Below are 27021 nucleotides of genomic sequence, written 5' to 3' on the forward strand. Positions count from 1 at the left end.
TGCAAAGTACTTTTATTTATATTATCTCCTCTGATCTTTGTAACATTCCTTTTACACAAGTATGGCAAATGTTAGTCTTTAATTTACAGGTGATTATGATCAGATTAAATGACTTGCCTGAAAGCATGAATAATAATACTAAGTGCTTATTTAAGTGAACACAATTTTGTACTATAATGAACAGTGTGGAGTGAAATATGGTCATTTGGTTTACTTCATGTTCTGATGTAGAGGTAGCAGTTTCCAAAACATTGATTTTTAATCTCATCTTTACTGTCTCATCGTTCACCTGTGAAATACATCCTCCTCAGCAACACACTTCATGATCTCATTATACATGGTGGTTTTAATCTGGTAAAGGGGAAGGCGAGTGCATTCTGAGAAAGTTTTCTCTGAGATTTTGAAACTTGCACCAGTTAAAAACCACTGCTTTAAGCCTCATCAGTTTGGCTGGTTTACACCAGCATCAAATCATTTTGTGGAGAAGGCAATGGCACCCACTCCAGTACTCGTGCCTGGAAAATCCCATGGACGGAGGATCCTAGGAGGCTGCGGTCCACGGGGTTGCGAAGAGTCGGACACGACTGAGCGACTTCACTTTCATGCATTGGAGAAGGAAAGGGCAACCCACTCCAGTGTTCTTACCTGGAGAATCCCAGGGACAGGGGAGCCTGGTGGTTTGCTGTCTATGGGGTCGCATAGGGTCGGACACAACTGAAACGACTTAGCAGCAGCAGCAGCAAATCACTTTGGTTCTTTCAACTTTATTTCTAATGAACTCATTTTTATTTTTACTTTTTCCTACAGTCATATTTGATGATCTCCTCCTCCTGTCATTTCACTAGTTACATCAGTTGTTGTTGTTCAGTTGCTGAGTCATGTCCAACTCTTTGCAACCCATGGACTGCAGCATGCCAGGCTTCTGTGTCCTTCACCATCTCCAGGAGTTTGCTCAAACTCATGTCCACTGAGTCAGTGATGCCATCCAACCATCTCATCCTCTGTCATCCCCTTCTGTTCCTGCCCTCTATCTTTGCCAGCATCAGAGTCTTTTCCAATGAGTCGGTTCTTCGCATCAGGTGGCCAAAGTATTGGACCTTCAACATCAGTCCTTCCAATGAATATTCAGGGTTGATCTCCTTTAAGATTGACTGGTTTAGTTACATCAGTACCATTTGTTAAATTAACTTTGTTTAGCAGGAGATAGTACAATTGGTTGGTCCTTGAATAACAGGGGGGTTAGGAGCCCTGACTCTTGGCAGTTGAAAATCCCCATATAACTTTTCAGCTGGCATTCTATATCCACTGTTCTGCAGCCACTGATTCAATCAACTGCAGATGGAATAGTATTGTTTTTATTGGAAAAAATCCACAGATAAGTGGACCTATGTATTCAAACCTGTGTTGAACAAGGGTTAATTGTAGTTTACACTCTCTTTAGGGGCTTCCTAGGTGCCTCAGTGGTAAAGAATCCACCTGCCAGTGCAGGAAATGCAGGAGACTCGGGTTCAATCCCTGGGTGGGGAAGATCCCCTGGAGGAGGAAATGGCAACCCACTTCAGTATTCTTGCCTGGAAAATCCCATGGACGGAGGAGCCTGGCAAGCAGCAGTCCATGGGGTCACAAAGAGATAGACACAACTGAGTGAGCATACATGCACTCTTTTTAACTTTAGTTTATCTCACTGTTTTGAATTCTGGTTTTTAAATGGTAAAGAATCTGCCTCCAGTGCAGGAGACCTGAGTTTCGATCCCTGAGTCAGGAAGACCCCCTGGAGAAGGGACCAACTACCCACTCCAGTATGCTTGCCTGGAGAATTCCATGGACAGAGGAGCCTGGCAGGCTCCATACAGAACATGGGGTTGTAAAGAGTCAGACACAACTGAGGGAATAACACTTTAACGTCACACTGGCCCTAATCTAGCTGCCATCCACACATACAGAGATGTAGTTTAAGGCTAGGCTTTGAATTCTGACCTATCTCAATTCTAATCTTATTTCTGCCACTTACCAGTTGTGGAATCCTGGGTGTATTATTTACCTACTTCAAGATTTAGTTTTCCCATCTGTAAAATCGGAATACTATTACAATTTGACTAACTTGTTGTACAGATGAAGCAGATTAAATGCATATAAAGCATCTGTGTGGTGTCAGTTCAAAAGCAGCCTCAGTGCCGGACCTAGAGAACATGCTCTTATGTGTCCTCCTGTTATAGAGCCTGGAACTGCAGTGTCTCAGAATCTTAAAGCTTTTTTGAGATTGCAAAGTCCTCAGTTCAGTTCAGTCGCTCAGTCGTGTCCGACTCTTTTTGACCCCATGGACCACAGCACGCCAGGCCTCCCTGTCCATCACCAACTCCCAGAGTTTACCCAATTTCATGTCCATTGAGTCGGTGATGCCATCCAGCCATCTCATCCTCTGTCGTTCCCTTCTCCTCCTGCCTTCAATCTTTCCTAACATCAGGGTCTTTTCCAATGAGTCAGCTCTTCACATCAGGTGACCAAAGTATTGGAATTTTAGCCTCAAAATCAGTCCTTCCAATGAACATTCAGGACTGATCTCCTTTAGGATGGACTGGTTGGATCTCCTTGCAGTCCAAGGGACTCTCAAGAGTCTTCTCCAACACCACAGTTCAAAAGCACCAATTCTTTGGCACTCAGCTTTCTTTATAGTCCACCTCTCACATCCATACATGACCACTGGAAAAACCATAGCCTTGACTAGATGGACCTTTGTTGGCAAAGTAACATCTCTGCTTTTAATATGCTGTCTAAGTTGGCCATAACTTTCCTTCCAAGGAGCAAGAGTCTTTTAATTTCATGGCTGCAGTTACCATCTGCAGTGATTTTGGAGCCCCCCCAAAATAAAGTCAGCCACTGTTTCCACTGTTTCCTCATCTATTTGCCATGAAGTGATGGGACCAGATGCCATGACCTTAGTTTTCTGAATGTTGGGCTTTAAGCCAACTTTTTCACTCTCCTCTTTCACTTTCATCAAGAGGCTGTTTAGTTCTTCTTCATTCTGCCATAAGGGTGGTGTCATCTGCATATCTGAGGTTATTGATACTTCTCCCAGCGATCTTGATTGCAGAAGTTGAGTACAAGTTACAATTTTGAGCAAGGTCCTCAATGGTGGCACAAACAAACAAAATAACTTGACCACTTCCATTTTAGAAATTTACCTAAATGTTTGTGGAATGATTATTGAGTAAAGGCCAGACAGTATGCTAAGCTCTAAGGATTCCACAAGTGTAAAACTGGTTTTTACTGTTAAGAAGTAGAGTCTAGAGGAAACTGTAGACAGAGAATTAAATTTCAGTGAGCTATATGCTATCTTAGGCATATAATCAAGGCCTTTGGTGTGCTGAGGGGAGGGGTATGTGAGGGTACTCAGAGGAGGCTTGACTTGAATGGTTTTAGATTATTTCACTGATATATTGTGGTTTTATGTTAAATTTTTTAAAATCTAAAGGTATCCAGTAATCGGAGCACAGGATAAAGAGAAATCAACAGTTCATTCACTTACTTGTGCACGGGTGCTGAGTTGCTTCAGTTGTGTCTGACTGTTTGCATCCCTATGGACTGTAGCCCATAGGCTCCTCTGTCCATGGGATTCTCCAGGCAAGAATACTGGATGCGTGGCCATGCCCTCCTCCAGGGGATCTTCCAGACCCAGGGGCTGAACCTGTCTCCTGCAGCTCCTGCATTGCAGGTGGATTTTTTACTGCTGAGCCACTGGGGAAACTAATGTTTACTTAACACAGTACTCTGGAAATACCACAATATACATAAAAAAAGGTCTCCATTCTTGATGACTATTAAAATGTATATATATATGTGTGTGTATATATATATGTATGTATATGGCATTGTCCCCTTTTAGAGTGCTATCCTCTTTCCAAGCAATATGCATTTAGGTATGTGTTTCTTTATCCCACAGAGCTTTGAGACAGTCCCAGTGAGACCATATACAGTACAGGAATGTTAGCATGTAAATAGCAAAAACCAATTGGTACATGGGAAGGTTCAGACAACGACTGCTAAGTTGTTGGTAAAGAGTTTTCAGATGAGTATGATAATATTTCAGTTAAGATTAGACAATAAAACTTAAAAAGCAGCTTATAATAGTAGCCTATTCGTGCCAGCATTCTGTCTCAGTGAGAGGCACTGAAGAGACATTTTGTGCACAACTTTAGAAATTGTGACATTTATGGGTCTAGTTTTTTATACTTATCCTCAGAGTAACAATAACAGCAATAACATTTTGAGTGATTATTATGCACCAGGCTCTGTTTAAAGCATTTTTATCATCAAAATTAATCTCTAAGGTAAGTGTTATTTTACTGATGAGAAAACTGAGACTCAGAGAAATTAAGGAACTTTCTATAGCTACACAGCTAAGCAAACACCATTGACCAGCTACCAGATCACAGTAAGGATTCGAGCTGGGGAGACTGGCTCCCAAACTGTGCTGTCTCCCTAACTCTCCCAGACGTGTGTTAGATGTGAATAAAGGGGAATCTCTACATAAAATGGGTGTTTGTACTTTATTTTTCAAAGAGGTTATCTTCAGATACCAATGAAAATGAAGCAAAGTCAGATGAAGAGCCACTCCTAAGAAAGAGTTCTCGTCGATTTGTCATCTTTCCAATCCAGTACCCTGACATTTGGAAAATGTATAAACAGGCACAGGCATCCTTCTGGACAGCAGAAGAGGTAAGTAGCATTGCCGTCATCAGCAAACATGTTCTCTAGGGCAGTGTTCACATTTTCTATTACGGGACATTAACATTTTTGAACTTACATTGTAAGGTACCCTGGATAAAATCAGTTGTATATGATAATGTCTGAGATCCCTGAGACTGAATACAGGGTTCTCCAGTGTTTTGTGTTTCGACTTCTAACTATAAACATGTTTTCTTCTGCAAAAATGTCATCTCAATCTACCAGATTTTTACCTCTAATATGTTTTCAAACATTTTCCTTTCCTTTTTTTTGTTTTTTGCTATTTTTTATTTTTGGTTGAGCTGAATCTTTGTTGCTGCACACGAACTTTCTTTAGTTGCGGTGAGCGGGGGCTACTCTTTGTGGCGGTATGCATGCTTCTCAATGTGCTGGCTTCTCTTATTGTGGAGCACAAGCTCTAGGCACGTGGGCTCAGTAGTTGGGCTGCCCTGGCTTAGTTGCCCTGCAGCTTGTGGGATCTTCCCAGACCTGGGATCGAACCCTTGTCCCCTGCATGGGCAGGCAGATTCTCATGCACTGTACCCCCAGGCAAGTCCCATTTTCCATTTTTGAACAGACTTTTGATTTGCTGTGACCAAATAAGACTAGTTTTTACTTACAGTCAGTGGAATAAATGAATAAATAAATACATTTGCTGCTATAGCTGATGATGCTGAAAGAGCTGCCACACAAGGAATTTGCCCAGGCAATGTACTCAACTTCTGAACTGCTGGCCGGAATTCACCGTGCTCCTCCTTGTCTGGCTCTGCCCTCAGTCACATGAAACCTGGCACAACTGCCCCAGCAGACAGGACAGCTGTGGAATGTTTTCTCTTAGTCTGGCAATTTCCGCCTGGGCAATGAATTGAACCAGCAAATTAGAAAATGCTCGCTGGTTTGGTAAGGACAGTTGGTCATGCAAGCAGTTGCTCCATAGTCTGCAAATAATCCTTGTCTTCATCTTTGAATATGATGGATGTTACTTGTATATCACTCTGTTCTCTGGGTGTGCATGTTTGCCTGTATACTGCAGATAGATATAACTATTTGTGTAGATATATTTGGGTCTGTTGATCTGTTTATTTACCTTTTTTTGTTGTTGTTGAGAAATTGATTCTTTATATACACTGTTAAGAATGTAGATGCTGCAATGAGCTGAGGTGCAAATCCTGGGTCTACCACATACTAGCTGTGTCACTGGGAAAGTTGCTCTGGGAAGCTGCTCTGAGTGCTTTCAGTAAACTGGGCTAATAGTACCTAGTTCATTGGGTGGTTGTGTGGATTCATTAGATGTGTAGAATGTTAGTTGGCATGTTGTGAGAGCCAAATAAATGTAAGCTACTAGTTTATACAGAATGGAGGAGATTTATACTAGATAAATCTAGTATAAATTTTTGAAGCTTCTGTTACACTAATTTTATCCACCCACCCATTTTTGTTATTTTTATATTTGTTAACATTATTAACATCTTTGTTATATTGTAGTTAGCCTGTAGAGCAAAAAAAAAATAACCAAACCAAAAACCCAGTATATTCAAATCAAGCCATAGTGTTAGGCACACCTGACTGTCCCTAACTGTGGTTTTTAGAAAGCTTTTTGTTAGATGTTGTAAAGAGAACAAATAGGGTGCACAGGTGGCTTTCTCATTCATCATGTTAAAAAAGTATTTGTGATACTTGTGTTACTAAATTTCATCAAGAAATTCGTTGCATCTTTTAAGAGGTGTACTATGTGTTGCACCATGACTTAAAAATATACTTTTTAAAAACTAAAATATACAGGTGGCTGTATATTTTCAGTGGCTGTATGTACGACTTCACAGGTGGCTCAGTGGTAAAGAATCCAACTGTCAATGCAGGAAACGTGGATTTGATTCCTGGGTCAGGAAGATCCCTTGGAGGAGAAAATGACAACCCACTCTGGTATTCTTGCCTGGAAAATCCCATGGACAGAGGAGCCTGATGGGCTACAGTCCAAGGGGTTGCAAAGAGTCAGACATGACTGAGCAACTTAGCACACACGCATGCATGCACATTTTTTACAGACAGCTGATAGAAAGATTCAAATACATAATTAATTGGGAAGTCAAACACATTTTTAGTTCCATGTATTTAGTTCCATTTTAAAAAATTATGTAAGTTACAGTTTAATCATCTTTAGATTTCATTGTTTTACCAGCAATTTACTTTTATTCTTAAATATGACTGATCATTGAAGACTTGATTCAGAAGACAAAGTTCTGGTGTTTGTTATTTTTTTTTAAAGCTACCTAGGCAGTTCTGTTAACCAGTAGTTTGCAATCAATCTTTAGATTGTGAAATTGAGAGTTTATTCAAATGAATAAAGCTGGGCAAAAAATTTACCTTTTAGGAATGGAAAATACCTGCTGAAGATAAGTTTAATATTTAAGAGTGAGCATATTGTAATATTAAAATTTAGTGTCAGGAGTATAATACACAAAACCCAGAAAGATGTCAGCTTAACGTGAGTGAACTCTTAACATTATAGAATAGGACCTGACTTTTAGCTTGCATATTTTAAAAGATGTATGCAAATATTTCCTCTCTGCTCCATTGTATCCCCAACATTTAGCACAGTGTCTGTCATGTAGTTGGTGTTCAGTAAACATTTAAAACATAAAGTAATGGGAAAAGGATTTTGGAAAGGAACATAAATGATTGAAAAGATGAAACTTTAGTCTTTTTTGGAATGGTCAAAGAGATTAGGGCTTTTTAGAATAAATAAATAAAGAGCAAAAGACAATTACACATTTCAAATGTTTGTGAGATTATTATGAAACATTTGTAAGAGATCTTCCAGAGACAAAATCTACAAGTTACATTTAGAGACAATTTTAAAATTGTAAATTCTACCAAACTCTAGAGTACATTACTATTAATTCCAAGGACTATTTCCAATAAACATTTTTCAAAATATTTATATAGGTACAGAAAGCTGTGCCTATAAATTGTTTTAAAACCCAGATTATTACCTGTCTGACCCTACTTCTGGGTATAAAAGTAGATTAGCTAGCAGTAAAGTAGCAACTACAGCTGCTTAACAGGAGTCTAGTTATCTGTCTAACACAATGGTAAATACTGTATAAAATGTTAAAGCCCTGGCTGCTGAAAATCATTAGTATATTCACCTCAGTTCCTTCTTGACCAGTTTCTACCCTCTCTTTCCATTTTGCCCCTTCATTCATTTCTTCCAGACTTCAGTTTTTCTCCCAACTTTATTGCTATAATTGAGATATAACATTGTGTAATTATAAAGTATACAACATATTGCTTTAATACACTTCAGTTCAGTTCAGTCACTCAGTCGTGTCCGACTCTTTGCGACCCTATGAATCTCAGCACGCCAGGCCTCCCTGTCCATCACCAACTCCCAGAGTCCACCCAAACTCATGACCATCAAGTCAGTGATACCATCCAGCCATCTCATCCTCTGTTGTCCCCTTCTCCTCCTGCCCCCAATCCCTCCCAGCATCAGGGTCTTTTCCAATGAGTCAACTTTTTGCGTGAGGTGGCCAAAGTATTGGAGTTTCAACTTCAGCATCAGTCCTTCCAATGAACACACAGGACTGATCTCCTTCAGGATGGACTGGTTGGATCTCCTTGCAGTCCAAGGGACTCTCAAGAGTCTTCTCCAACACCACAGTTCAAAAGCATCAATTCTTCAGTGCTCAGCTTTCTTTATAGTCCACCTCTCACATCCATACATGACCACTGGAAAAACCATAGCCTTGACTAGATGAACCTTTGTTGGCAAAGTAATATCTCTGCTTTTTAATATGCTATCTAGGTTGGTCATAACTTTCCTTCCAAGGAGTAAGCGTCTTCTAATTTCATGGCTGCAATCACCATCTGCAGTGATTTTGGAGCCCCCCAAAATAAAGTCAGCCACTGTTTCCACTGTTTCCCCAGCTATTTGCCATGAAGAGATGGGACCGGATGCTATGATCTTAGTTTTCTGAATGTTGAGCTTTAAGCCAACTTTTTCACTCTCCTCTTTCACTTTCATCAAGAGGCTCTTTAGTTCTTCCCATAAGCGTGGTGTCATCTGAATATCTGAGGTTATTGATATTTCTCCAGTCAATCTTGATTCCAGCTTGTGATTCCTCCAGCCCAGCATTTCTCATGATGTACTCTGCATATAAGTTAAATAAGCAGGGTGACAATATACAGCCTTGATGTACTCTTTTTCCTATTTGGAACCAGTCTGTTGTCCCATGTCCAGTTCTAACTGTTGCTTCCTCGCTTATGTACTGCAAAATGATTACCACCATAGTGTTAGCTAACACCTGTACCCCATCATATAGTTATCATTTCTTTTTTGTGGGGAGAACAGATTAGGTTAATGTTTTGAGAGGACAGCCTGGCCAGCTTCTCAATTAGCTAAAAGATAGAATTCTTCATAATGTTTTGATTTTGTTGTGTTCCTTTGTAATTGTCTTAGTTTGAGCTGATATGATATAATAATATCATAGAGTGTGTGGCTTGCAAACAACAGAAATTTATTTCTCACAGTTCTGGAGGCTGGAGATTCTAAGATCAAGGTGCCTGCAGTTTTGATATCTGGTGAGGACTTGCTGCCTGGTTCATAGACAGCTGTCTTCTTACTATGTCCTCATATGGCAGAAGAGGCAAAGGAGTTCTTTGAGATCTCTTGTATAAGAGCACTAATCCCATTCATGCGAGTCATCTAATCACTTCCTAGGGTTTCCTGATGGCTCAGCAGTAAAGAGTCTGCCGATGCAGGAGATGTGGGTTCAATCCCTGGGTCAGGAAGATCCCCTGGAGAACAAAATGGCACCCCACTCCGGTACTCTTGCCTGGAAAATCCCATGGATGGAGGAGCTTGGTGGGCTACAGTCCATGGGCTTGCAAAGAGTCAGACATGACTTAGTGACTGCACACCAACAAATCACTTCCTAAAGTCTCCACCTCCAGACATCATCACATTGAGGCTTAAGTTTCAATATGGATTTTGAGGGAACACAAATAGTCTATAGCAAGAACGATAACATTTTTTCATTTTTCACATTTTACTGCAAAGATGTCCCACTGAACATTGAGACAGAAGTCAGTTTTCCATGCTTTGAGAAGAATTTAAGTTAAATTTTTTGAAAATCTTTTTATTTCAGGTTGATTTATCAAAGGATCTTCCTCACTGGAACAAGCTTAAATCAGAAGAGAAGTATTTTATTTCTCACATCTTAGCCTTTTTTGCAGCCAGTGATGGAATTGTGAATGAAAATTTGGTGAGATTTTTGCTTCTACTTTTGTTCTAATTCAGCAGGTAATGATAGTGATGGCAGTAAGATAATCAGACTGAACCTGAAAAATGTCTAAGAAATGAACTAGATGAAGCTTAACTCTTGAAAAATTTTTTTCTGATGAAGTGTCAAAGACAAGTTTTCATTTGTATTTGACCCCACCCCCAACAAATATCATGAAACCAAGCATATTGTACCAATAAAGACTGCTTACAAGGCATAAGCATGAGTTTGCATTTACTCTTAGATAGTAATCCTAATAAAGAATTTGCACCTTAATAACCTTTCCAGAGCTCTGTAATAGAACACTGGGCCTGGCTCCCCACTGTATTATGGTTGATTAGAAGGCATGTTTTATTACTAAAAAGAATGGGAAGATGCAAACTTTCATTATCAACTGGTAGGGGCTTCAATAGATCTACTTAAGCTCAATTCTACAAAGCAAAATTATTGTTTTTGATAGATGTTCTAAAATTTATTTGGCTTTATAGGTAGTGTTTCCAACTAACAGGTCAATTTATTTAATTGCTTAAGAATACAGTATGCAACTAATTGTGGAGGGTCGATGGATTAAACAATACCACTTAGAATAATTCATAAGGTCTCTCTGACCTGTTTGTGGCATGACAGGTGATTCTTATGTGATAATTCTGGTGTTCAGATTCTGATTTGCAGTGTTTAATGAGAGCCCATGGAATTGGATATATTTATTTTCCTTGTTTTTTAGGTGGAGCGCTTTAGTCAGGAGGTACAGGTTCCGGAGGCTCGCTGTTTCTATGGCTTTCAAATTCTCATCGAGAATGTTCACTCAGAGATGTACAGTTTGCTAATAGACACTTACATCAGAGATCCCAAGAAAAGGTATTGCTGCTGAGATTTTATTTACAAAGCTTTTATCTATCACTTGGTTGTGTTAATATTAGGAAACTAAATATAGGGAAAGATTATTCAAATATGGAAGTTTAGGAATACACTATTTTCTATTACTTAGTAATGTGTTGGGTTAAAAAAAAAAACCTGCATAGGACCAATAAATCTTTGGAAATTATAACTTAGAAAACTGTTCATCAGTACATTCTGTTTAGAAATCAAATATTCTAATTTAGTCAATTTTGTATCAGACCAGATTCAAACCACTAATTTGAGTTTTATTTTGACTTCTATAGTTTATGGACTTGCCAAAATACAGAGAAACTCCAGATTCTATGCATAGAATCAAATATAGTTTAATTAAAAATAAGTGAATTGGGAATTTCCTGGTGGTCCAGTGGTTACAACTTGGGATTTTCATTGCCATAGGCTCAGGTTTTGATCCCTGGTTGGGGAACTAAGATCCTACAAGTCTCGTAGTGCAGCCAAAAATAAAAACAAACAAACGAAAATAACTTTGCCATTAATTCTTCTGTTTTTACAGAGAATTTTTATTTAATGCAATTGAAACAATGCCATATGTTAAGAAAAAAGCAGATTGGGCCTTGAGATGGATAGCAGATAGAAAATCTACTTTTGGTATGTAACTTTAATTTATATTTGATCAAATTTGCTTAGGTTATACAATACTATTTTACATGGTGTAATATCACTATTCCTAAGAATTAATTGGAAGCTGGTGAAAAAATATTCTAAATCTGTTATCTATTCTGTTTACTAAGTTAAAAGTTGAAAGAGTAAAAGGTCAGTGCATAATTTCAGGTAAAGATGAATATCTGGGACAACCCAGAGGGATAGGGTGGGGAGGGAAGGGAGGGGTGTTCAGGATGAGGGGGGACACATGTATACCTGTGGCCAATTCATGTTGCTGTATGGCAAAAACCATCACAGTATTGTAAAATAATTATTCTCCAATTAAAATAATTCAGTCACATAGACTTGGACAAGAATATTACAGGAAGACTATATACTTTGAGTAATGTTTATTTTTTCCCTAAAATAAAGCAAGTCAGAGTCCTAATATTTTTCAGGGAACAAATATATAGATTAGTGTACTCAATTAAGGCAAGAACAGTTTGCAATAGCAGGCTTATTTTTCAAATAAGTTAAATGCAGACACCCTGTAGGATGAATTGAGATTCAATAACATTTTTTAAGGAAGCAATTAACATTGTCTCATATACAGTAGTTGCTCAATAAATATTTATTACATTTAATTAAAATATTCAGATATTTAATATAAGTAGCCCTAAGTACCTTCCTTATTCTTATCTGTTTCACAATTGATTGTCTTTACTTTCTGGTTTTATTCATTATGTGCAGAAGGAGGTCTCAAAATTTTCAGTTTGTACTCCTTTGCACTCTTAAAAATTATTGAGGACTCCAAAGTGCTTTTATTTATATGGTTGTATCTATTGACATTTACATATTAGAAATTAAAACCAAGAAACTTTCAAAATATTTACTTATTAATGCATATTAAATTAACAGTAACAACCATTATATTTTAAAATAAATCCATGGCTGATTCATGTCAATGTATGACAAAAACCACTACAATATTGTGAAGTAATTAGCTTCCAACTAAAAAAAAAATAAAGTATATGATCAAGTAGAGGGTGGAAAAAATAAATTTTATTTAGCAACGCTCTCTTTTCTTGAATTTGAAAATAGTTAACTTACTATGTAAATTTCCCCCAAAATAAATAAATAAACAAATAATGTATATTTATTAAAAGATACACTGTATTTTGAAAAAATCAGTGAGAATAACCTAGTTTTTTATTTTTGCAAGTCTTTTTAATGTCTGCTTTATAGGAGGATGGCTGAATTATATCTGCTTCTGCATTCAGTTTGCTGCAGACTGTTGTTTTGGTTGAGGTATATAAAGAAAATCTAGCCTCCTTCGGATATATAGTTACAAAAGGGAGGAGCATATTACGAGGTTTTTCAGACTGTTGTGATATGTCGTGTAGCCTCTGGAAAACACCACTCTATACTAATGAGAGAATGATAGTGATAATGATAAATAATGCCTTAGTATCACTATGAAAATTGTTTTCACCTCATAGACCTCCTGGTCTGTGGATCTCCAGGGATTCCTGGATAACACATCAAGAACCAGTGATTCAGTGTAAGACGTGGACAAGTATGTAGTGTATCAGGGAAGAAACATGTATGTGGCATTGCCTTCAGTTCATTGTGATAATGAGAAAAGCAGTGGTTTTCAATGTGCGTAAAAATCATCTGGAGAATTTTGGAAAAATTCTGTAGATTCCTGGTTCTCACCAGAGAGTGATCTGCATTTTATACCCAGCTAATTATCTCAAGCTGAAACTCCAATAGTTTGGCCACCTCATGCAAAGAGTTGACTCTGGAAAAGACCCTGATGCTGGGCGGGATTGGGGGCAGGAGAAGAAGGGGATGACAGAGGATGAGATGGCTGGATGGCATTACCAACTCAATGGACATGAGTTTGAGTAAACTCTGGAAGTTGGTGATGGACAGGGAGGCCTGGCATGCTGTGATTCATGGGGTTGCAAAGAGTCAGACACGACTGAGCAACTGAACTGAACTGAACTGAATTATCTCAAAATTGATGAGAGGTACATGGTGAGAAACTGGCTTTAGAGAAAAACAAAGGGAAACAAGTGTTCAATATGCAGTGAAAAGATTTGTGTATATAGGAAATGATGGAAAATGATGGCATGCCTCGCAGGAAGCATGTCTTTCCTGACACTACCAGAGAAGTAACCTAGAAAGAGAGAAAATACAGAAGGGCAGCAATCATCCTATGGTAATCTGCATAGTTTTAAAAAAAGTATACTGCTTACTTTAAACATATCTTTAAAGAACTTTAAAACATTAAATATACAGATTCAACTTTAATATATGTAATGAAATTACATTTCAAACATCAAAAAAAGTATGTTACACAATCTTAATGCATTGCATCATAGAGGTTAGCTGTATCTTAAAAACACATACTACTTCCCTATCTCTAAGACAAATCATGATGCCTTTGCAATTCATTATAGGTTTTATAAGAAGTATTTTGAAAGTCTCTTTGTGGTTCACATCTATTTGTGAAAAGTTGTTAAAAAAACAAAAAAAAAGAAAAGAAAATTTGTAACATTTACCCCTTATCATCCTATAATCCTCTCCAAAAAGAATAGCCTTCTTTATTTCTGTTATGATTTTCTTTCTGTAGCATTCATGTGAATGCATAGAATAGTTAAAATGAAAATGTTCCTCTTAGTCACAGATGTGTAAAATTATAGTCTTGTTCCCTTACAGATAAATATTCACGTGACATCACATTTATGTTGACTAAAAATGTCTGAATTTTAACTATCCATTCTTGTTAACAGTAAGATGAAAATATAGTAATCTATGTAAATAAATGATAAAGCTCCATCCTAAAACAAGCAACTCACTAGTCGAAAGAGCTATTTTTGTTTTCAAAGGGGTCAACAGAGCATAGTATGCAAACATACATGTATATACATACTGCATTCAAAAACATGTACCTGCACCCATACCCATAGGCATGTGTAGCACAGATAAATCACATTTTTTTTTGTTTTTGAGTGTGGAAGGCTTTCCAGATTTCAAGACCTGCAGGAGTTCAGTGTTGGACATAGCACCTGAAGTATACATGCTTTTCTGCTCTAGTAGGTTGAAGTAGCAAATTTCCTCCACCGAAGACTTGGCTGTGGCACTACATTGTTGATTTTATTTCTTGGCCAAACAGTTATGATATGGTTGTTAAAAAGCTATATATGTACAAACATATATTATCTATTGGTAAGCTTGAACATGTCTGCAGTATATATTAATATTTCAGAAAGTGAAGCTATTTTTTTCTCCCCTAGGGGAAAGGGTGGTGGCCTTTGCTGCTGTGGAAGGAATTTTCTTCTCGGGATCTTTTGCTGCTATATTCTGGCTAAAGAAAAGAGGACTCATGCCCGGACTCACTTTTTCCAATGAGCTCATCAGCAGAGATGAAGTAAGGAGTGAAGTGTTTTTCTAGTTCTATTTGTATTCCTAGCTGGTGTTCATTTAGTTTTCTTTCCCTTGAAAATGCTTGTGGTGACCCAAATATCCTTGCAATTAAATAGGAAGTCATTTCTTCCTTGGATTTTAGGTCTGTGTTCTCCTCCTAGCTCTCTTAGAATTCCTCCTCAGCCTCTGTGCATCTTTATGCATCAGGGTACTCCTGGGCTCCCACCTCGGCCTCTCTCCTTCCCTCTCCACGGCCTCCTGGTTGACCTTACTTATTCCCATGGAATCAGCTGCCACTTGGGTGCTTATAAAAACTAAAACTTTATCTTTAGCCTGGTTATTCTTTCCTGAGCTCCAAACCCATATATTCAAATGCATGTTCAGATATTTACTCCTGGAAGGCTCCACAGATATCTCAAGCCTGGTATTTCAGGAAATCAGACTCATCATTTTCTCCCAAATTATGTTCTTCCTGTTTTCTCTATGTCATTGAGTGAAGCTATCTTCTATCCAATCATCCAAATTTGAAATCTGGGAGTCATTTTAGCTTCCTTCTTTTTTAATTTTTTTTAGCCACATTCAGTCAGTAACTAAATCTTGTCTCTCTCTGTCTGCAACACTCTCCATCTTTACTATCCGCCCCCCCTTTTTCCCAACTCTTGATTACCTTCTCACAATTTGCCACTTAAAACTTTCCTGATCCAATTAAGGAAAACTGACCACTCTTTCTTCTACATATACCTTTGAAACCTGAATTTGTCCCTATTTTAGGTTCCATAAAGTATATTGTACTTGTCTCTCTAAGCTCCTCAAGTGCAGAAACCTTGTCATTAATCTTTTCTCAGGGTTTAGACTGTTATAGCCATTCTGCTCACGTTGATTGACTTCTCCTGGCTTCTTAGCTTATTTCCATATTGACCTTGTCAAGTTACTCAATTTCTCTGAGCCTCAGTTTCTTCAACCATACATTTTAACAGGGTTTTGTTAAAATGCAATGAAATAGTATATATGAAAGTACTTTTCAAGTGCCACAAAATGCTTTGTGTAATTACATTTTGTTGTTTCATGTCTTTAAATGTCTAGTAATTTTAATTAATGTCATGTATGATTATTACAGAGAATTAAAAAAATAAAATCATTCAGTCTCAAAACACCTTTCATATTGTACTGACATTTCCTTCTAGACTATTTTCTGCATTTCTACATTTAAACCTATGTAAATATATACAAATAGCATATTTCTACAATTTGAGATATTCTGCATTTTTCATATTTTTATGAGTTAAGATAACAGTTTATCGTGAACATTTTTCTGTGACACTAAGCAATTTTTGGAAACAATTTTGTTAGATATTACTTACCCTAATGAGGGCTTCCCAGGTGGCGCAGTGCTAAAGAATCTGCCTGCCAATGCAGGAGACACAAGAGACTTGGTTTGATCCCTGGGTCAGAAAGACCCTCTGGAGTATGAAATGGCAACTGGATCCAGTGTCCTTACCTGGAAAATTCCATGGACAGAGGAGCATGGTGGGCTACAGGCCAGAGTCGCAGAGTCAGACACTACTGAGAACCTGAGCACACACACTCACACACATATCCTAATGAGTGCATGTATCATGTGACTATTCTATAGTTAGCAATTTAGATTGTTTTCTGGTTTTCAATTTGTTTATTTATTTTGCCATAAGCTACATTCCCTAGAAGTAAAATTACTAGAGTATAAGTAGACGATTGCTTCTTGGCAGGAAAGCTATGACAAACCTAGACAGTGTGTTAAAAAGCAAAGATATAAGTTTGCCAACAAAGGTCCATATAGTCGAGCTATGGTCTTTCCAGTAGTCATGTATGGTTGTGAGAGCTGGACCATAAAGAAGGCTGAGCGGTGAAGAATTTATTCTTTCACACTGCAGTGCGAACTCTTGAGAGTTCTTGGGCAGCAAGATCCAGCCAGTCCATCCTAAAGGAAATCAACCCTAAATACTCTTTGGAAGGACTGATGGTGAAGCTGAAGCTCCAGTACTTGGGCCAACTGATGCAAAGAGCTGACTCACTGGAAAAGACCCTGATGATTGGAAAGATTGAAGTTAGAAGGAGAAAAGGGTGACAGAGGCTGAGATGGCTGGATGGTATCACCAATGCAATGGACATGAACTTGGGCAAACTCCAAGAGATGGTGAGGGACAGGGAGGCCTGGCGTGCTGCAGTCCATGGGATTGCAAAGAGTCAGGCATGACTAGGCGACTGAACAATAACATTTTAAAGGCCATCATACTTACTTGTAGATTTCTTTCCAGAAATGCAATAACAATTTGTAGCACCACCTAACAATATATGAACTTGTCTTTTCTACCACAATTGGGAAGTTTTTCCAATTCTCCTTAAGTAATCCTTCCTTCTCCATTGACTTCTGATATCTTCTTTATTATATATTAAGGATTCAAGTATACTAAAATCTGTTTCAGGGCATTTTCTTTAACCTGTGTGACAAATTTCATGCTGTAACAAACTATTTTCATTATTATAATCTTTTATGTTTTAATAATTAGTAGGCTAAATCTCATAACTTTTCCTTTAAAGTATTCCTAAAAGATTCTGCTCATTTAGTCTTGCAGATTAATGTTTTAATTTAAAAACAGTCCCACTGGGATTTTGATTGGAGTCACTTTAAACCTCAAAATTAATTTTATTCTCTTATTGATTTAACAATTACAAGTGCCTTCCTTTTTCATACTCATCTCTGTAATTGGTAGCTAGCTATTGGTTCTAATCAATATTTACATTATCACCTTTCAGCAGTATATTTGAAATTCTGCCTTTGGTAATTTGAAATATCTCTTGAGTCAAGTGGGAGGGGTATGTTTTACTAGTAAATTTTCTAAGATTAGTTATTTAAAGAGGCTTTCTCTTGTTTTTTTTTTTTTTTTTTTAATGATTTCTTTTGGGAATGACAATTTAACTAGGAAAATAATCCTTGGAATACAGCCTTTGATTTGAGTCTCATCTTTCAATTGTCTTTGGTTTTTTGTTGATTCTGTTAGAAAAAGCTAAACAGCTCTGATGTTTAATCCTCTAAAGCACATATTCCTTCCTTCCTCTCCTCCCTTGTTGGCTTACAAAATTACTTCTTTTTCTGTGTAGTTTAGAAATGTTAATTGACTCTGCCTTGTTGTCAGTATCTAATTGTTAATTTTGTTTAGAACTCCATCATCCTTCTATGTCTCTGACCTCCTTCTCTTTTTTGTTTTGACTTTTTGAAATTTTTTTCAGTTGTTTTCAGCTTTATACCATCTGTTCTGTATTTTGAAATTCCAGTTATTGTAGGTTGAGGCTCCTTGCACCGTTTTCCAATTATTTAAGATTCTATAACATTTCATGTATTTGCACAACAATTCTACTCTCAAGGTATTTCACAAATTTGTTTACTTCTGTCTTTGAGTTTTCCGCAGTGTCATTTCTGCTTTACACAGCTTCAGATGGTATCCTTAATTCTTCAGTTTCCATTTTCCTTGCATTGAATTTATTTTTATCTTGAACCATTCATGTTTAATAGAACTGTTGTATTTTTAAAATCTGAGTTTTACTTTTTCTTTAAATACTTAATTGTTTTTCAATCTGTCTTAATTTTTTTAAAGTTAAAAATGAATTTTATTTTTGATTCTTCTTAGTTTGTTTTCCTTTCCAAAATGCTTTTGATTGCAGATTTGTTGATTTCGTTGTTGTTCGTTAGTTCTTCTTTCATGTTAATTAACTGAGATTTGCTGGCCTTAAAATTTTTTCATTATAGGTTATTATGATTGGCATTTTAATGAGATTTGGAGACAAGAAGATCCTGGCCCTATTAATCCTTCTTCCATCTTCCAGAAGTTCAGTATTGCATTCCTAGCTTATATTAAGCCTGATCACTGTGAAAATAACTGATAAAATGTTCTTTGACAGTGATATTTTTCTTCTGTTTTAGGGGCTTCACTGTGACTTTGCTTGCCTGATGTTTCAATACTTAGTAAATAAGCCTTCAGAAGAAAGGGTTAGGGAGATCATTGTTAATGCTGTTGAAATTGAGCAGGTAAGCAGGGACGCTTATATAAGTAGCACATCTCTCTTTGATATTTGACTGCATTAGATTGACTCATATGAAATTGCCATTTTGTAGGTCAAAATAGATATCAGAAATATTATATGGTCAACCGGGCAGTACCAATAGATGATGTATTGCAATTAAAATTTGGCTTATAAGCCAGTCTTTATTATATATTAAGATTTTATGTATACTAAAATTTGTTTCAGGACTATTTTATATATATATCAAACTTACATATCAAATTTCATGCCATACCAAACTATTCTAATTATCTTAGCTTTAGATTTTTAGCTACTAGAGGGCAGTGATGGTTTCTTGTTTTGTATTTTTTTTTTAAACTTTTTATTTTAAATTGGAGCATAGCTGCTTAACAATGTTGTGGTAGCCTCAGGTACACAGCAAAGTGACTCAGCCATACATGTCCATCTATCTATTCTCCCCTATAACTCCCCTCTCATCCAGGCTGCTTACATAACACTGAACAGAGTTCCCTTCCCTATACAGTAGGTCCTTGTTGGTTGTATTCTTAAAAAACTAGCAAGGTATCCGGCTTTAAGCATGCATCCTATGTTCATAGAATGAAGAAATAAATGAATTAGTGAATAGTAAAATGTGATTTACAGGCATGTAAAGATCTCTCACTGGAAAGACATGGATGCTTCACTTAGAATGTATTTTTATCATTTGAAAGAGCTTGTTGAAAAATAAGTTATTAAACTTAAAAAAAATAGTTTTCATATTTGAAGAGAGAAAAGTCATAAAATGGATTTTGGGTTTTTTTTTAAATCTATTTTTTATTTATTGGTTTGGCTGCATTGGGTCTTAAGTGCAGCATGTGCACGAGAGCTCAGTAGCTCCAAGGTATGTGGGATCTTACTTCCCCGCCCAGGGATCAAACTTGCAACCCCTGAATTGCAAGGCAGATTCTTAAGCACTGGACCACCAGGGAAGTCCCAGATTTTGGTATCTTGAATCACTTTTAGAACTAAATCCAAATGGTTAATATGTTTTCATTTTTCCTCTATTAACACTTTACCACTGTCATTAAGAATCTGCCTACAATGCAGGAGACCTGGGTTCAATCCCTGGGTTGGGAAGATCCCTGGGAGAAGGGAATGGCACTCCACTCCAGTAATCTTGCCTGGAGGATTCCATGGACAGAAGAGCCTGGCAGGCTATAGTCCATGGGGTTGCAAAGAGTTGGACACAACCGAGCGGCTTCACTGTCTTTCAATAAAATTGGAGTTCAGTTTACCTCCCAATGCTCAGATCCATTTCTATTTCTTTCTCATTTTCTCTGTTAATTGTTTTTTCTTTCCCAACTCCCTTTTAAGTCATGTTCACCACAGCAATCATCTTAGGTGAATCTTTTTCTAGATATTTCAGAACAAAATATCTCCTTTCTTTCTGTTGAGAAAGCATATAAATTTGGGTCCTAAAAGTGCTACTTTAAAAATACCAGTAATATAACAGTTAGTTTCAATTTACTTTGGCTACTTGAGAATGTGAAATAGTGTGAATAGCAGCACCCCAAACCTTTTAAGCAAATGGGGATTGTTTGCCATGTTGAAAGAATTTATCCTAGTGTACTTTCCTCGAACAAGATCAGTGATTTAGAAGATTAATAAAGCTAAAACCCTCTTTTTATTTGGAAAATATATACTATTTATTGTTCTTTCTTTGTACTTTATTCTGTTTTTATTTATGTCTCAGGAGTTTTTAACAGAAGCCTTGCCAGTTGGCCTCATTGGAATGAATTGTGTTCTGATGAAACAGTATATTGAGTTTGTAGCAGACAGATTGCTTACAGAACTTGGATTCTCAAAGGTAAGGTGTTTCAAATGTATTACTACTAGCTAAAATGTTATAGTCAGGTAAGGACTCTAAAATACATACTATATTTCACTGAAAGCTTTTGTAACACACTAGACTATTTTTTTTAACTTTAAACCTTTTAATTTGTATTGGGGTATAGCTGATTAACAATATTGTGATAGTTTCAGGCAAATAGCAAAGCGACTCAGCCATACATATACATATATCCATTCTTCCCCAAGCTAGTCTATTTTGTAAATTGTCCATGACAGGCTTGTTTTACCTGAACCAGTTGATTTTGCAAAATCCTTAAACGAAACTTAAAATGAAATTCATTAACAGAAGTAGGAGGCTGATAAATCATAGAACTAATAAGCTCAATAAATTATTTTATAATAATTGTAGGTATCTATTTAATAGGGCTATCTTTAAGTAATTGGATTTAACATGCCAATATATGTTTACCCTCAAGTAAACCCCCATGTGTCTGTGTTGTAATGTGAGGGTTAATACTTTTATTTTTATTTATTTTTTCATTTATTTTTATTAGTTGGAGGCTAATTACTTCACAACATTTCAGTGGGTTTTGTCATACATTGACATGAGTTACATGTCATGGAGTTACATGTATTCCCCATCCCGATCCCCCCTCCCACCTCCCTCTCCACCCAATTCCTCTGGGTCTTCCCAGTGTACCAGGCCCGAGCACTTGTCTCGTGCATCCCATCTGGGCTGGTGATCTGTTTCACTATAGATAATATACATGCTGTTCTTTCGAAACATCCCACCCTCGCCTTCTCCCACAGAATCCAAAAGTCTGTTCTGTACATCTGTGTGTCTTTTTCTGTTTTGCATATAGGGTTATCATTACCATCTTTCTAAATTCCATATATATGTGTTAGTATGCTGTAATGTTCTTTATCTTTCTGGCTTACTTCACTCTGTATAATGGGCTCCAGTTTCATCCATCTCATTAGAACTGATTCAAATTAATTCTTTTTAACGGCTGAGTAATATTCCATGGTGTATATGTACCACAGCTTCCTTATCCATTCGTCTGCTGATGGGCATCTAGGTTGCTTCCATATCCTGGCTATTGTAAACAGTGCTGCGATGAACATTGGGGTGCACGTGTCTCTTTCAGATCTGGTTTCCTCAGTGTGTATGCCCAGAAGTGGGATTGCTGGGTCATATGGCAGTTCTATTTCCAGTTTTTTAAGAACTCTCCACACTGTTCTCCATAGTGGCTGTACTAGTTTGCATTCCCACCAACAGTGTAAGAGGGTTCCCTTTTCTCCACACCCTCTCCAGCATTTACTGCTTGTAGACTTTTGGATAGCAGCCATCCTGACTGGTGTGTAATGGTACCTCATTGTGGTTTTGATTTGCATTTCTCTGATAATGAGTGATGTTGAGCATCTTTTCATGTGTTTGTTAGCCATCTGTATGTCTTCCTTGGAGAAATGTCTGTTTAGTTCTTTGGCCCATTTTTTGATTGGGTCATTTATTTTTCTGGAATTGAGCTTCAGGAATTGCTTGTATATTTTTGAGATTAATCCTTTGTCTGTTGCTTTGTTTGCTATTATTTTCTCCCAATCTGAAGGCTGTCTTTTCACCTTACTTATAGTTTCCTTTTTTGTGCAAAAGCTTTTAAGTTTCATTAGGTCCCATTTGTTTATTTTTGCTTTTTCCAATATTCTGGGAGGTGGGTCATAGAGGATCCTGCTGTGATTTATGTCGGAGAGTGTTTTGCCTATGTTCTCCTCTAGGAGTTTGATAGTTTCTGGTCTTACATTTAGATCTTTAATCCATTTTGAGTTTATTTTTGTGTATGGTGTTAGAAAGTGTTCTAGTTTCATTCTTTTACAGGTGGTTGACCAGTTTTCCCAGCACCACTTGTTAAAGAGGTTGTCTTTTTTCCATTGTATATCCTTGCCTCCTTTGTCGAAGATAAGGTGACCATAGGTTCGTGGATTTATCTCTGGGCTTTCTATTCTGTTCCATTGATCTATATTTCTGTCTTTGTGCCAGTACCATACTGTCTTGATGACTGTGGCTTTGTAGTATAGTCTGAAGTCAGGCAGGTTCAGTTTCATTCTTCTTTCTCAAGATTACTTTGGCTATTCGAGGTTTTTTTGTATTTCCATACAAATTGTGAAATTATTTGTTCTAGTTCTGTGAAAAATACCGTTGGTAGCTTGATAGGGATTGCACTGAATCTATAGATTGCTTTGGGTAGTATAGCCATTTTGACAATATTGATTCTTCCAATCCATGAACATGGTATGTTGCTCCATCTGTTTGTGTCCTCTTTGATTTCTTTCATCAGTGTTTTATAGTTTTCTATGTATAGGTCTTTTGTTTCTTTAGGTAGATATACTCCTAAGTATTTTATTCTTTTTGTTGCAGTGGTGAATGATATTGTTTCCTTAATTTCTCTGTTATTTCATTGTTAGTGTATAGGAATGCAAGGGATTTCTGTGTGTTAATTTTATATCCTGCAACTTTACTATATTCATTGATTAGCTCTAGTAATTTTCTGGTAGAGTCTTTAGGGTTTTCTATGTAGAGGATCATGTCATCTGCAAACAGTGAGTGTTTCACTTCTTCTTTTCCTATCTAGATTCCTTTTACTTCTTTTTCTGCTCTGATTGCTGTGGCCAAAACTTCCAACACTATGTTGAATAGTAGTGGTGAGAGTGGGCACCCTTGTCTTGTTCCTGATTTCAGGGGAAATGCTTTCAATTTTTCACCATTGAGGGTGATGCTTGCTGTGGGTTTGTCATATATAGCTTTTATTATGTTGAGGTATGTTCCTTCTATTCCTGCTTTCTGGAGAGTTTTAATCTTAAATGGATGTTGAATTTTGTCAAAGGCTTTTTCTGCATCGATTGAGATAATCACATGGTTTTTATCTTTCAATTTGTTACTGTGGTGCATTACATTGATTGATTTGCGGATATTAAAGAATCCTTGCATTCCTGGGATAAAGCCCACTTGGTCATGGTGTATGATTTTTTTAATATGTTGTTGGATTCTGTTTGCTAGAATTTTGTTAAGGATTTTTGCATCTATGTTCATCAGTGATATTGGCCTGTAGTTTTCTTTTTTTGTGGCATCTTTGTCTGGTTTTGGAATTAGGGTGATGGTGGCCTCATAGAATGAGTTTGGAAGTTTACCTTCTTCTGCAATTTTCTGGAAGAGTTTGAGTAAGATAGGTGTTAGCTCTTCTCTAAATTTTTGGTAGAATTCATCTGTGAAGCCATCTGGTCCTGGGCTTTTGTTTGCTGGAAGATTTCTGATTACAGTTTCGATTTCCTTGCTTGTGATGGGTTTGTTAAGATCTTCTCTTTCTTTCTGGTTCAGTTTTGGAAAGTTATACTTCTCTAGGAACTTGTTCATTTCTTCCAAGTTGTCCATTTTATTGTCATAGAGCTGCTGGTAGTAGTCTCTTATGATCCTTTGTATTTCAGTGTTGTCTGTTGTGATCTCTCCATTTTCGTTTCTAATTTTGTTAATTTGGTTCTTCTCCCTTTGTTTCTTAATGAGTCTTGCTAATGGTTTGTCAATTTTGTTTATTTTTTCAAAAAACCAGCTTTTAGCTTTGTTGATTTTTGCTATGGTCTCTTTAGTTTCTTTTGCATTTATTTCTGCCCTGATTTTTAAGATTTCTTTCCTTCTACTAACCCTGGGGTTCTTCATTTCTTCCTTCTCTAATTGCTTTAGATGTAGAGTTAGGTTATTTATTTGGCTTTTTTCTTGTTTCTTGATGTAAGCCTGTAATGCTATGAACCTTCCCCTTAGCACTGCTTTTACAGTGTCCCATAGGTTTTGGGTTGTTGTGTTTTCATTTTCATTCATTTCTATGCATATTTTGATTTCTTTTTTGATTTCTTCTATGATTTGTTGGTTATTCAGAAGTGTGTTATTTAGCCTCCATATGTTTGAATTTTTAACAGTTTTTTTCCTGTAGTTGAGATCTAATCTTACTGCACTGTGGTCATAAAAGATGACTGGAATGCTATCAATTTTTTTGAATTTTCCAAGACCAGATTTATGGCCCAGGATGTGATCTATTCTGGAGAAGGTTCCGTGTGCACTTGAGAAAAAGGTGAAGTTGATTGTTTTGGGGTGAAATGTCCTATAGATATCAATTAGGTCTAGCTGGTCCATTGTGTCATTTAAGGTTTGTGTTTCCTTGTTAATTTTCTGTTTAGTTGATCTATCCATAGTTGTGAGTGGGGTATTAAAGGCTCCCACTATTATTGTGTTACTATTAATTTCCTCTTTCATACTTGGTAGCATTTGCCTTACATATTGCGGTGCTTCTCTGTTGGGTGCATATATATTTATAATAGTTATATCTTCTTCTTGGATTGATCCTTTGATCATTATGTAGTGTCCTTCTTTGTCTCTTTTCACATGCTTTATTTGAAAGTCTATTTTATCTGATATGAGTATTGCGACTCCTGCTTTCTTTTGGTCTCCGTTTGCGTGAAATATTTTTTTCCAGCCCTTCACTTTTAGTCTGTATGTGTCTCTTGTTTTGAGGTGGGTTTCTTGTAGACAGCATATATAGGGGTCTTGTTTTTGTATCCATTTAGCCAATCTTTGTCTTTTGGTTGGGGCATTCAACCCATTTACATTTAAGGTAATTATTGATAGGTGTGGTCCCATTGCCATTTACTTTGTTGTTTTGGGTTCACGTTTATACAACCTTTCTGCATTTCTTGTCTAGAGAAGATCCTTTAGTATTTGTTGAAGAGCTGGTTTGGTGGTGCTGAATTCTCTCAGCTTTTGCTTGTCTGTAAAGCTTTTGAATTCTCCTTCATATCTGAATGAGATCCTTGCTGGGTACAGTAACCTAGGTTGTAGGATATTCTCTTTCATTACTTTAAGTATGTCCTGCCATTTCCTTCTGGCCTGGAGGGTTTCTACTGATAGATCAGCTGTTATCCTTATGGGAATCCCTTTGTGTGTTATTTGTTGTTTTTCCCTTGCTGCTTTTAATATCTGTTCTTTGTGTTTGATCTTTGTTAATTTGATTAATATGTGTCTTGGGGTGTTTCGCCTTGGGTTTATCTTGTTTGGGACTCTCTGGGTTTCTTGGACTTGGGTGGCTATTTCCTTCCCCATTTTAGGGAAGTTTTCAGCTATTATCTCCTCGAGTATCTTCTCATGGCCTTTCTTTTTGTCTTCTTCTTCTGGGACTCCTATGATTCTAATGTTGGGGCATTTCACATTGTCCCAGAGGTCCCTGAGGTTGTCCTCATTTCTTTTGATTCTTTTTTCTTTTTTCCTCTCTGCTTCATTTATTTCCACCATTTTATCTTCTACCTCACTTATCCTATCTTCTACCTCCATTATTCTACTCTTGTTTCCCTCCAGAGTGTTTTTTATCTCATTTATTGCACTATTCATTTTTAATTGACTCTTTTTTATTTCTTCTAGGTCTTTATTAAACATTTCTTGCGTCTTTTCAATCTTTGTCTCCAGGCTATTTATCTGTAACTCCATTTTGTTTTCAAGATTTTGGATCATTTTTATTATCATTATTCTAAATTCTTTTTCAGGTAGATTCCCTATCTCCTCCTCTTTTGTTTGACTTGGTGGGCATTTTTCATGTTCCTTTACCTGTTGGGTATTTCTCTGCCTTTTCATCTTGTTTAGATTGCTGTGTCTGGAGTGGGCTTTCTGTATTCTGGAGGTCTGTGGTTCCTTTTTATTGTGGAGGTTTTACCCAGTGGGTGGGGTTGGACGATTGGCTTGTCAAGGTTTCCTGGTTAGGGAAGCTTGTGTCAGTGTTCTGGTGCGTGGAACTGGATTTCTTCTCTCTGGAGTGCAATGGAGTACCCAGTAATGAGTTTTGAGATGGGTCTACGTGTTAGGTGTGACCTTGGGCAGCCTGTATGTTGACATTCAGGGCTATGTTCCTGCGTTGCTGGAGAATTTGCGTGGTATGTCTTGCTCTAAAACTTATTGGCTCTTGGGTGGTGGTTGGTTTCAGTGTAGACATGTAGGCTTTTGGACGGTCTCTTATTACTTAAAGTTCCATGTAGTCAGGAGTTTTCTGGTGTTCTCAGGTTTTGGGCTTAAGTCTCCTGCCTCTGGATTTCAGTTTTATTCTTCCAGTAGTCTCAAGACTTCTCCAACTATACAGCACTGATAATAAAACTTCTAGGTTAA

At 37.1% G+C, this 27021-nt stretch overlaps 1 protein-coding gene across 1 annotated transcript in view; it reads left to right on the forward strand.

The window, feature by feature from the left end:
* Positions 1-27021, forward strand: part of RRM2B (ribonucleotide reductase regulatory TP53 inducible subunit M2B) — a 44726-nt gene that overhangs the window by 4718 nt on the left and 12987 nt on the right. The window contains 7 exon segments of the mRNA XM_070477315.1: positions 4561-4716; positions 9876-9992; positions 10735-10868; positions 11422-11516; positions 14813-14946; positions 18901-19005; positions 20734-20847. Of these exon segments, the coding sequence (XP_070333416.1) occupies positions 4561-4716; positions 9876-9992; positions 10735-10868; positions 11422-11516; positions 14813-14946; positions 18901-19005; positions 20734-20847 (855 nt within the window).

This window comes from Odocoileus virginianus, chromosome 15 (genome assembly GCF_023699985.2).
Source record: "Odocoileus virginianus isolate 20LAN1187 ecotype Illinois chromosome 15, Ovbor_1.2, whole genome shotgun sequence".
Taxonomy (NCBI): Eukaryota; Metazoa; Chordata; class Mammalia; order Artiodactyla; family Cervidae; genus Odocoileus; species Odocoileus virginianus.